Consider the following 12634-nt stretch of genomic DNA (forward strand, 5'->3'; position numbering starts at 1 on the left):
TTGGTGAGTTGTGGATGATGCACACTGCTGCCATCATGTGCTGGAGGTGGAAGGAGCGAATGTTTAAGGTGGTTGATGGGATGCCAAACAAGCTGGCTGCTTTGCCCTGGATGATGTTGAGCTTCTTGAGTGTTGTTGGAGCTGCACCAATCCAGGCAAGTGGAGAGTTTTCCAACACACTCCTGACTTGTGCCTTGTAGATGGTGGATAGGATTTGGGGATGAGGAGGTGAGTTACTGCCGGCACAAGAAATGTTTGTGTGGTTGGGGATTTAATTTTGCTTTGCACAACCTCATGCCTATTTGAATTAATGGCTTTATGTAATCTTAGCTCTTTAGTGGTGATCACAGTGCTTCCTCTTGTTTCCACTTGGAACTTGATCTTTCATCTTCTGGTGGTGAGGCCCAATTTAATATTTGACATTCTGATAAGGTAGTCTTAACAGTGCATCCATAGATAGCTAAAATTGTAATTAAATATTGGGCGATTTAATAGAGGTGTTCATAAATCTGAGGGCTTTTGATGGAATAGGTAGGGGAAATCTTTTCATTGGCAGGAAGGTCAGTAACCAGAGGAAATTAGAATCTTTTTTTAATGCCACTTGTTATGGTCTGGAATGCACAGATTCAATAGTAACTTTCAAGAGGGGATTGAATAAATACCTGAAAAAAATTGCAGGGCTATGGGGAAAGAGCAGGTGTGGGAGTAATTTGATAACTCTTTGAGAGAGCCAGCATGGACAATTGGCTGCATAGCATCCTGTGCTGCATGATTCTGAGTATCATAGGACTACTTACTTGGTTTTGACTGAGAAAGTGGACATTTGAAACACAGTTGCACTTGCAAAGTGGGTCATAGTAGCAGGGATGCAATAGAATAAAGGTAAGTTGCTACAAATTCAGGTCTGTTGTAGATATTGGCTTGGCTTCAGTGACATTAGTTGCTGCTGTAAGCAGATTCCACGTCCCTTACACTCTGGAATTGGCTTGCTTTGCTTAATATTTGTTTGTTTATGCAGTAGCATAAGCTCAGGGGTGTAACGACTCATTCACTTGACATGCAAGCCAATGAAATACAGTCACAGTTGTAATCTCGGGAAGTGTGGCACCTGATCTGCCCAAAGAAAGGTTCCAATGAACCATACTGACCAGATAATCCAGTTATATATCAATGATTTGGATGCGGGGATGTAACTTACCTTCAGGAGCAGAGAGCAGTCAGACCTGTGTGGAAACACCTAGAACCAGGGGCGGATAAATTCAACGCGAGGCTCGGGGCCTTCGCTTACCTTCAGGAGCGGAGAGCAGCCGGACCTCTTCAAACACGCCGAAGGTTTGAAAAAAAAAATAAAAAACCCAACAGTGATGGCACAGGAAAGCTGCAAGGTGATTGGTTGGTGAGTCACTGCTGCTAGGGAATAACTCTAAATAGCTGGGTAAGTAACTAAAGTAAAGGGAAAGGTCTACAGTTTTTAATATAGTGGGTAGTGTTTTTTTTTTAAGGGAATCAAGGTCCCGAGTGTATATAATCTAATTGTTGGTTAATTTAAGCGGATAAATTAAGGGTAAGTCATGGCAGGGCAGCTCGGCAATGTGGAGTGCTCCTCCTGTGCAATGTGGGAAGTCAGGGACACTTCTAGTGTCCAGGGCGAACAGGCATGCAGAAAGTGGCTGCAGCTACTCGAAATCCGCGTTTCGGATCTGGAGCGGTAGCTGGAGACACTATAGAGCATCCGTGAGGCTGAGATCATAGTGGATAGCATGTACAGGGATGTGGTCACACTGTAGGTAAAGACTGCTCAGGCAGAAAGGAAATGGGTGACCGCCAGGCAGAGTAGAAGAACTAGGCAGGTAGTGCAGGAGTCCCCTGGGTCCATCTCCCTTTCTAACAGATTTTCCACTTGGGATACTGTTGGGAGAGATAGCGTCTCAGGGGAATGCAGCATGAGCCAAGACTGTGGCACCATGGGTGGCTCAGCGGCACAGGAGGGGAGGAAATGGAGTGGAAAAGCTACAGTGATAGAATCCCCTATCTTAAGGGGCGTTTCTGTGGCAGCAAATGTAACTCCAGGATGGTATGTTTCCTGTGCCATCACTGGTGCTAGGGTCAAGGATGTCACTGAGCAGCTGCAGGACATTCTGAAGGGGGAGGGTGAACAGTCAGAGCTTGTGGTTCACATTGGTACCAACGATATAGGTAGAAAGAGGGATGAGGTCCTGCACCAAGAATTTAGGGAGTTAGGTAGCAGATTAAAAAGTAGGACCTCAAAGGTTGTAATCGCTGTATTGTTCCCGGTGCCACGTGCTAGTGAGTATAGGAATAGGAGGTTAGAGCAGATGAATACGTGGCTGAGGAGATGGTGCAGGAGGGAGGGCTTTAGGTTCCTGGATCACTGGGACTGTTTCTGGCAAAGGTGGGACCTGTACAAGTTGGACGGGTTACACCTGAACTGGAACGGGACCAAAATCCTTGCTGGGAAGTTTGCTAGTGTGGTGGGGGGGGGGGGGTTGGTGGTGGTTTAAACTAATTTGGAAGGGGGATGGGATACAGAGTGGAGGTACAGTAAGGGGTGATGCACAGTCAAATATTGAAGAGAAGCCGAGTCAGTGTGGAAGGCAGAGCAAATATCGACCTGTTAAGGCACAAGTGAAAAATGCAAGGCTGGATTGCATCTATTTTAAAGCAAGGAGTCTTAGTAGTAAGGCAGATGAATTGAGGGCACTGATTAGCACATGGGGTTATGATTTAATTGCTATTACAGAGGCATGGTTGAGGGAGGGGCAGGACTGGCAGCTTAGTATTCCAGGGTATAGAATCTTCAGGCGTGACGGGGGAGGGGATAAAAGAGGATGTGGCATTGCACTGTTGATCAAGGAGTCAATTACTGCAGTAAGGAGGGATGATATCTCAGAAGGTTCCTCAAATGAGGCCATTTGGGGAGAACTTAAAAACAAAAAGTGGGCTGTCACTTGGCTGGGAGTGTAACACAGGCCTCCAAACAGTCAGGGAGAGATAGAGGAGCAGATATGTAGGCAAATCTCAGAGAGGTGTAAAAATAATAGGGTAATAATAGTAGGAGATTTCAGCTTCCCTAACAACAACTGGGATAGTCTTAGTGCAAAAGGCTTAAAGGGGGCAGAATTCGGAAAATGCATACAGGAGAACTTTTTGAGCCAGCACGTAGAAAGTCCTACAAGAGAAGGGGCAGTACTGGACAGTATCTTGGGGAATGAAGCTGGACAAGTGGTAGAAGTGTCAGTGGGGAAGCACTTCGGGGATAGTGACCATAACTCTGTAAGGTTTAAGGTATAGTTATGGAAAAGGACAAAGACGGACTGGAAATAAAGGTACTGAATTGGGGGAAGGCGTATTTCAGTACGATAAAACAGGATCTGTTGGGCCGAAGGGCCTGTGCCAGCCATCAAGCACCTATCTATTCTAATTCCATTTTCAAACACTTGGCCTGTAGCGTCGTATGCTATTGCGTGTCAAGTGCTCATCTAAATACTTCCTAAATATTGTGAGGGTTCCTGCCTCGACCACCCTTTCAGTCAGTGTATTTCAGATTTCAACCACCCTCTGGGTGAAAAATCTTTTCCTCAAATCCCCTCTATGCCCCCTGGTTATTGACACCTCCGCTAAGGGAAAAAGTTTCTTCCTATATAGCATCTGGACATGTTCCTTTTGTCTGTAGAGGACAGGTCCCTGACTCTGAATATATATAGCTTCTAGCAAGAGTAACTGAACCACATTGCGAGCTCAACTGGTAATCTTAAATTGGTTGTTAGTGTAATTCTTAGCACACTGAAGATTGTTCAGTAAGTGCTGTCCAATCGTGGAATCACATCTAATGTTAGACATTGAGTTTTGCAAGTATGGGCTGGTTGAGTACGGTCAGTACTGTGGCTATTGCGAACAGCCGATGGGACATGCTGTTTGATACATCCGCCAGTTATTGGGACTTATGGCCTACGCACCTGGCATTGCACTGGCACTGGAATTCATATACCACATTACTCATTTGTGTGGTAGGCAGAGCATCTTTTTGGCTTGACAGCATCCTTTTAAGTGGAAAATACCACTCGTGTTGCTACTGCATAGTAGCAGCGTGAAACTGCAAGCTACACCTGTTGCTCAAATTTTTGATATACCTTAAACTTACAGGGTAATTTCAGGTGGACTGGGCACTTTTCAGGTCTGAAAGTGGGGGGCATTTTTACTGTAACATCTGAAAATGATAAAATGTTGGTGTTTTCATTTAAATTCGATAGATTGCAGCCAAGCCTTAATGAAGCTTCATGGGAGTATGATGTTATTGCTATTACTGAGACTTGGTTGAGGGAAGGGCATGATTGGCAACTAAATATCCCAGGATATCGATGCTTCAGGCGGGATAGAGAGGGAGGTAAAAGGGGTGGAGGAGTTGCATTACTGGTCAAAGAGGATATCACAGCTGTGCTGAAGGAGGGCACTATGGAGGACTTGAGCAGTGAGGCAATATGGACAGAACTCAGAAATAGGAAGGGTGCGGTAACAATGTTGGGGCTGTACTACAGGCCTCCCAACAGCGAGCGTGAGATAGAGGTACAAATATGTAAACAGATTATGGAAAGATGCAGGAGCAACAGGGTGGTGGTGCTAGGAGATTTTAATTTTCCCAACATTGACTGGGATTCACTTAGTGTTAGAGGTCTAGATGGAGCAGAATTTGTAAGGAGCATCCAGGAGGGTTTTCTAGAGCAGTATGTAAATAGTCCAACTCGGGAAGGGGCCATACTGGACCTGGTGTTGGGGAATGAGCCCAGCCAGGTGGTTGAAGTTTCAGTAGGGGACTACTTTGGGAATAGTGATCACAATTCCGTAAGCTTTAAAATACTCATGGACAAAGACGAGAGTGGTCCTAAAGGAAGAGTGCTAAATTGGGGGAAGGCCAACTATACCAAAATTCGGCAGGAGCTGGGGAATGTAGATTGGGAGCAGCTGTTTGAAGGTAAATCCACATGTGATATGTGGGAGGCTTTTAAAGAGAGGTTGATTAGCGTGCAGGAGAGACATGTTCGTGTGAAAATGAGGGATTGAAATGGCAAGATTAGGGAACCATGGATGACAGGTGAAATTGTGAGACTAGCTAAGAGGAAAAAGGAAGCATACATATGGTCTAGGCGGCTGATGAAAGACGAAGCTTTGAAAGAATATCGGGAATGCAGGACCAATCTGAAACGAGGAATTAAGAGGGCTAAAAGGGGTCATGAAATATCTTTAGCAAACAGGGTTAAAGAAAATCCCAAAGCCTTTTATTCATATATAAGGAGAAAGAGGGTAACTAGAGAAAGAGGGTAACTAGAGAAAGGATTGGCCCACTAAAGGACAAAGGAGGAATGTTATGCTTGGACTCAGAGAAAATGGGTGAGATTCTAAACAAGTACTTTGCATCGGTATTCACCGAGGAGAGGGACATGACGGATGTTGAGGTTAGGAACAGATGTTTGATTACACTAGGTCAAGTCGGCATAAGGAGGGAGGAAGTGCTGGGTATTCTAAAGGGCATTAAGGTGGACAAGTCCCCAGGTCCGGATGGGATCTATCCCAGGTTACTGAGGGAAGCGAGAGAGGAAATAGCTAGGGCCTTAACAGATATCTTTGCAGCATCCTTAAACACGGGTGAGGTCCCGGAGGACTGGAGAATTGCTAATGTTGTCCCCTTGTTTAAGAAGGGTAGCAGGGATAATCCAGGTAATTATAGACCGGTGAGCCTGACGTCAGTGGTAGGGAAGCTACTGGAGAAGATACTGAGGGATAGGATCTATTCCCATTTGGAAGAAAATGGGCTTATCAGTGATAGGCAACATGGTTTTGTGCAGGGAAGGTCATGTCTTACCAACTTAATAGAATTCTTTGAGGAAGTGACAAAGTTGATTGATGAGGGAAGGGCTGTCGATGTCATATACATGGACTTCAGTAAGGCGTTTGATAAGGTTCCCCATGGCAGGCTGATGGAGAAAGTGAAGGCGCATGGGGTCCAAGGTGTACTAGCTAGATGGATAAAGAACTGGCTGGGCAACAGGAGACAGAGAGTAGCAGTAGAGGGGAGTTTCTCAAAATGGAGACGTGTGACCAGTGGTGTTCCACAGGGATCCGTGCTGGGACCACTGTTGTTTGTGATATACATTAATGATTTGGAGGAAAGTATAGGTGGACTGATTAGCAAGTTTGCAGATGACACTAAGATTGGTGGAGTAGCAGATAGTGATGGGGACTGTCAGAGAATACAGCAGAATATAGATGGATTGGAGAGTTGGGCAGAGAAATGGCAGATGGAGTTCAATCAGGGCAAATGCGAGGTGATGCATTTTGGAAGATCCAATTCAAGAGTGAACTATACAGTAAATGGAAAAGTCCTGGGGAAAATTGATGTCCAGAGAGATTTGGGTGTTCAGGTCCACTGTTGCCTGAAGGTGGCAATGCAGGTAAATAGAGTGGTCAAGAAGGCATACGGCATGCTTTCCTTCATCGGACGGGGTATTGAGTACAAGAGTTGGCAGGTCATGTTACAGTTGTATAGGACTTTGGTTCGGCCACATTTGGAATATTGCGTACAGTTCTGGTCGCCACATTACCAAAAGGATGTGGATGCTTTGGAGAGGGTGCAGAGGAGGTTCACCAGGATGTTGCCTGGTATGGAGGGCGCTAGCTATGAAGAGAGGTTGAGTAGATTAGGATTATTTTCATTAGAAAGACGGAGGTTGAGGGGGGACCTGATTGAGGTGTACAAAATCATGAGAGGTATAGACAGGGTGGATAGCAAGAGGCTTTTTCCCAGAGTGGGGGATTCAATTACTAGAGGACACGAGTTCAAAGTGAAAGGGGAAAAGTTTAGGGGGAATATGCGTGGAAAGTTCTTTACGCAGAGGGTGGTGGGTGCCTGGAACGCGTTGCCAGCGGAGGTGGTAGATGCGGGCACGATGGCGTCTTTTAAGATGTATCTAGACAGATACATGAATGGGCAGGAAGAAAAGAGATACAGAACATTAGAAAATAGGCGACATGTTTAGAGAGAGGATCTGGATCGGCGCAGGCTTGGAGGGCCGAAGGGCCTGTTCCTGTGCTGTAATTATCTTTGTTCTTTGTTCTTTAAGCCCAATGCATTCCAAAAACACAATCGGTAGGACTGTGTAACATCACGGTTGATGACAAACTTACAGTGCAACTTTATTCGCTTCTACATTGCTACCACGGCCCTTGGAGCTCACTGCCCCTCCCTTTCTATTGTGATATAACCTGCTTGGTTGACTTGTTTCCTATTTTTGGATACAGGTGAGACCTTCCGCATTCCATGCACTCTGATGACTCTAATATCTCCTCCTGCCCCCCCTTTCTCTTTGCGCTGCTCACCTCATTAATTGTCTCTTTCCCCATCCACCCCTTCTCTCTCTGTCTCTTCTGGTATTTTATACCTCTTCCATCTCATAAGAGTGCAATAGCATAGATACATTTAAGGGGAAGCTAGATAAGTACATGAGGGAGAAAGGAATAGAAGGATTTGATAGGGTAAGATGAAGTAAGGCAGGAGAAGGCTTATATAGAGTATATACACCTGTTGGCCCAAATTGCCTGTTTCTGCGCTGTAAAATTCTATTTAATACAAGAAAACACAGCAAGGAAAGACCATTCCTCCTACACACCATTTACAGTCTCCTCCATATGTGGATTCTCCTGAATTCATTTTAATCTTCTGAGCAAAAATATTGCCAAGTTTCTCTTTGCCTTTCCTCATCAAACCAAACACCATTCTCGAAGCTTCATGGTCGTACATCAGTATTTATCTTTGTCTGGTTTGCAAACATGGGAACATAGGAATTGTTAGATGAAAAAAGGCCAAACTCCATCCAGTTTGCCTTCTCCTGTCCTTGTAATCACATGATAAAATGATAATAATGTTGGCTAATCATCGCATTAGACTATATCAAACCCAGACATGAGAAAAACTCCAGTGGTGAAGAGCTTTAGGAACAAGAGCTACAAAGTCATCTTTTTCCTCCCAAGCAATGCTGTGCTTGGTACATGTCATCTCTCAAATTACTCATACAGTATCCTGAAATGTTGTTTTCTAAAAGAAATGCATTTGTATGAATCAGTACTAACTGTTTCGGATGTGTAGACTAGAACTCCCCCCAATCAGTCAGAATGTTTATGCAATGGGGCAACACGAGCCTTACAGATCATGAAGGTCAGGTTTGACCTTTGGTTCTGGGCTGTTGATTAGCTGATCTCGGGGAGGTCAGCTGTGTGGTGCTGCCATTTGCCTCTGTCCTTTAGGATCCAGGAGGGGAAAATTGATGCTGGTTTCTTTCTCATACTCCTGCTGAAAGTATCTCTGTGAAAGAACAAAAAAGGAAACACTAGCATTTATATGGTACCTTTCATGACCACTGGATGTTTCAAAGCACTTTACATCCAATGAAGTGCTTTTGAAGTGTAGTCACTTTGTAATGTAAGAAACATGGCAGTTAATTTGAGCACAGAAGCCCCCACAAACAGAAAGTGATAATGACCAGATAATCTGTTTTAGTGATGTTGATTGAGGGATAAATATTGGCAAACTTAAAACACTTCAGAGAGTAAATCATTTTTCGAATTGCAGTGACTATAATGGTGGACATTTGCTCACAACAATGGTGCTGCTCAGACAGCAGTGCAATGAATAACCAGCAATTTATTTTTTTGGATCTGGTTGATCGGGGCATGTTTGGCCAGGACACTACCAGTGCCCTCGCTCTACTTCGAACATTGCCAAAAGATCTTAATGTCCGGCTGAAACAGAATAGCAAATCTCCGCATTGGAGTATCAGCACTAGGGTACGAGCTCAAACCCATGGTGTGGCACTTGAACCTCCAGCCTTCAGACTCTGGTACTACTGACTGAGCCAAACTGATCACTTGAGTTTTTAGTATAATAAAAGCAAAATACTGCAGATGCTGGAAATCTGAAATTAAAAACAAGAAATGCTGGAAATATTCAGCAGGTCTGGCAGCATCTGTGGAGAGAGAAGCAGAGTTAACGTTTCAGGTCAGTGACCTTGCATCAGAATTCCAGCACTTTTTGTTTCTATTTACTGGAGTTTTTAGTGTTGGCTAGGTTCTCAAATTGGGGACTTAAAGGAGCACCTAATTTAGAAAGATGGTGCAAGATTGTTGCACAAATATGGTATTTTTTAAAGAATGTTTTGAGTGTGGCAGTTGCAGTCCTCAAATCTTTCAATCTGGTATCGTGCAAAGCCATCGAAGATCCTGAACTAACCCCCCCCCTAACCCCAGGTAAAACCCCAGCAGTCCTTTATATAAATGGAGTGATTTCAGGTTTACTCAGAGGGTATTGCATCAGGTGATATTGAGCAATACAGACAAGGAAGGCGAAGTGCTCAATCCCTGCCCTTTGCTTAACTATAGCTGACTTTGTTTGGAACTGTGCTTGGAAAGTATTCTTTTGGCTTAGAGTCTTGGGTTAAAAGAGTAAGAAGATCAAACTGAGTTCCCATTCCTGATCACCTAATCCAGCATACCTTAGGTAAGGGAAGGATCCAGCTTGGCAGACATTCCCTGCCACAGTAGCCTTTCGATACCTTTTTATAGGTACACCCGTTGAGAATGGCCTACTTGGGTCAGGTACCAAAGGGTTGCTGCTTGTGAAACTGGACAGCAGAATCATACTGGCCACTGTCTTAAGGAGAGAAATAGTGATATCCAAAAGGTGTCAGGTTTCCAAAGTGATCTCTGGGCTGGACATTGTGAGTCTAGAAGATGGTGAAACACTGCAAAAATATAATAAAAATTGAAACTGATCCTGAACAGCATACCTTCAAAAATTAGGATCTTTGTTTTCCCAAGTGTGTGTACAGCATTTTTATCAAGAATGGGTTTGCGGCCTTTTAGGTCTTGAGTCTAATATTCTGTTATTTTGTTCAGGTACGAATGCTTCAAACACAAGAACACGCGCAACTACCTTCTAGCTTTTATACTGGTACTATTCAGTGGGCTAGTGACCGTAGTAAGTTTATATTCCTATTTTTTTTAAATTGCTTTCTGTGCAGGATATTCATTTTTATATTGTATGATATCTTTTTATTAAAGAAGTTCTAGATTGGGACCGTTGCCTTTGTGTCATTGGTGAGTTTGCATCAATGAAACATTTTTGAACCGTCTGCACTCCCAGCACATTATTACTTTTAGTAAGTGACTGAATGATGCTCGGTAGCATTAAAGGCAAGCATCAGCCACCCAACAAATATTGTGGCACTGAGAGAAGCCAGCAACTGCTCTGTTCTTTCCTTCTTTAAAGTTGATAGGTTAATGTTCCCTCATCAGGCCATTGAATGAAACAAAGAGACTTGCATTTATATAGTGCCTTTCATGATCTCAGGATATCCCAAAGCACTTCACAGCCAATAAGTACTTTTTGAAGTATCGCCACTGTAATATAGGAAATGCAGCAGACAATTTGTGCACTGCAAGATCCCACAAACCGCAATGAGATAAATGACCAGGTAATCTGTTTTAGTGGTGTTGGTTGAGGGATAAATATTAGCTAGGATACTGGGGAGAACTCCCCTGCTCCTCTTAAGTAGTGCCATGGGAACTCTTATGCCCACCTGAGGGCAAATGGGGCCTTGGTTTAACATCCCATTTGAATGACAGTACCTCTGAAAGTGTAGCAGTCTGGAGTGTCAGTCTAAATTTTGTGCTCAAATCTCTGGATTGGGCCTTGAACTGACCAACTTCAGACTCTGATGTGATTATGCTACCAATAGAGCCCCAGCTGACCACAGACTCTCAGAATCTATACAGTGCAGTAGGAGGTCATTCGGCCCATCGTGTCCGCACTGGCTCTCTGAAAGAGCAGCTCCCTCAGTTCCATTCCCCTGCCTTCTCCCCGTAATCCTGAACATTCTTCCTTTTCATATAACAGTCTAATTCCCTTTTGAATGCTCCAATAAACCTGCCTCCACCATGTTCTCAGGTAGCACATTCCAGACCTTAACCACTCGCTGCATGAAAAAGTTTTTCCTCATGTCACTTATGCTTCTCTTACTAAATACTTTAAATTTGTGCTCTCTCGTTCTCGATCCTTGCACGAGTGGGAACAGTTTCTCTCCATCTACTCTGTCCAGACCCCTCATGATTTTGAATATCTCTATCAAATCACCTCTTAGCTTTCTCTTCTCCAAGGAAAAAAATCCTAACTTCTCCAATCTATCTTCATAACTGAAGTCCCTCATCCCTCAACCATTCTTGTGAATCTTTTCTGTATTTTCTCCAATGCCCTCTCATCTTTCCTAAAGTGCGGCACCCAGAATTGGACGCAAATACTCCAGATGAGGCTGAATTAGTGTCTTATACAAGTTGAACATAACTTCCTTGCTCTTGTACTCTATGCCCCTATTAATAAAGCCCAGGGTACTGTATACTTTATTAATTGCTCTCTCAAACTGTCCTGCCACCTATGACTTATGCACATATACACCTAGGTCCCTTTGCTGCTGAACCCCCTTTAGAATTGTACCCTTTATTTTATATTTTCTCTCCATGTTCTTCCGACCAAAATGAATCACTTCATATTTCTCTGCATTGAACTTCATCTGCCACCTGTCTGCCCATTCCACCAACTTGTCTATGTCCTTTTGCAATTCTTCACTATCCTCCTCACAGTTCACGATGCTGCCAAGTTTCGTATCATCTGCAAACTTTGAAATTGTGCCCTGTACACCAAGTTCTAGGTTATTAATATATATCAGGAAAAGCAAGGGTCCCAACACTGATCCCTGGGGCACTTCGCTACAAACCATTGTAAATTGCCCCTAGTGTAGGTAGGTGGTGGGAAAATGGTGGGGATGTGGTAGGGAATATGGGATTAATGTAGGATTAGTATAAATGGGTGGTTGTTGGTCGGCACAGACTCGGTGGGCCGAAGGGCCTGTTTCAGTGCAGTATCTCCAAATAAATAAATAAACCTTCCTCCAGCCCGAAAAACATCCATTAACCACTACTCTTTGTTTCCTGTCACTGAGCTAATTTCATGTTGCTACCATCCCTTTTATTCCATGAGCTACAAGTTTGCTCACATGTCTGTTGTGCGGCATGTATCAGATGCCTTTTGAAAATCCATATACACCACATCAAAAGCATTGCCCTCATCAACCGTCTCTGTTACCTCAAAAAAGACTCCAGCAAGTTAGTTAAACATGATTTTCCCTTAAGAAATCCATGCTGGCTTTTCTTAACTCTCATTTGTCCATTTGACTATTGATTTTGTGCCATTAAGGATTAATCTTGAAGTATGGTTTTCATTGACAGTATCATTGACAACAAAGGCGATTGAGGGGAGATTTAATAAAAGAGTACAAGATTATGACAGTTTTAGATAAGTTAGACAAGGAAAAGCTATTCCCATTAATATGTTACAAGGACTAGGGGACAGGTTGAAAGTTTTGGGCAGGATGCAGGGGGAATATGAGGAAGCACTTTTTACGCAATGGGTAGTAATGACCTAGAACTTGCTGCCCACATGGGTGGTGGAAGCAGAGATTATCAGTGACTTCAAGAGGAAGTTGGATGGCCACTTGAGAGAAATAGACTTGCA

At 43.7% G+C, this 12634-nt stretch overlaps 1 protein-coding gene across 3 annotated transcripts in view; it reads left to right on the forward strand.

Annotated features, from left to right (window-relative positions):
* The window catches only part of acer3 (alkaline ceramidase 3), a 274469-nt gene that overhangs the window by 124067 nt on the left and 137768 nt on the right, over positions 1-12634 (forward strand). For all 3 annotated transcript variants that reach the window (XM_068033113.1, XM_068033115.1, XM_068033114.1), the window contains exon 5: positions 9964-10045. In XM_068033113.1, coding sequence (XP_067889214.1) covers positions 9964-10045 — 82 coding nt within the window. The remainder of the gene's footprint in view (positions 1-9963; positions 10046-12634) is intronic.

Source organism: Heterodontus francisci, chromosome 6 (genome assembly GCF_036365525.1).
Source record: "Heterodontus francisci isolate sHetFra1 chromosome 6, sHetFra1.hap1, whole genome shotgun sequence".
NCBI classification, from domain to species: domain Eukaryota; kingdom Metazoa; phylum Chordata; class Chondrichthyes; order Heterodontiformes; family Heterodontidae; genus Heterodontus; species Heterodontus francisci.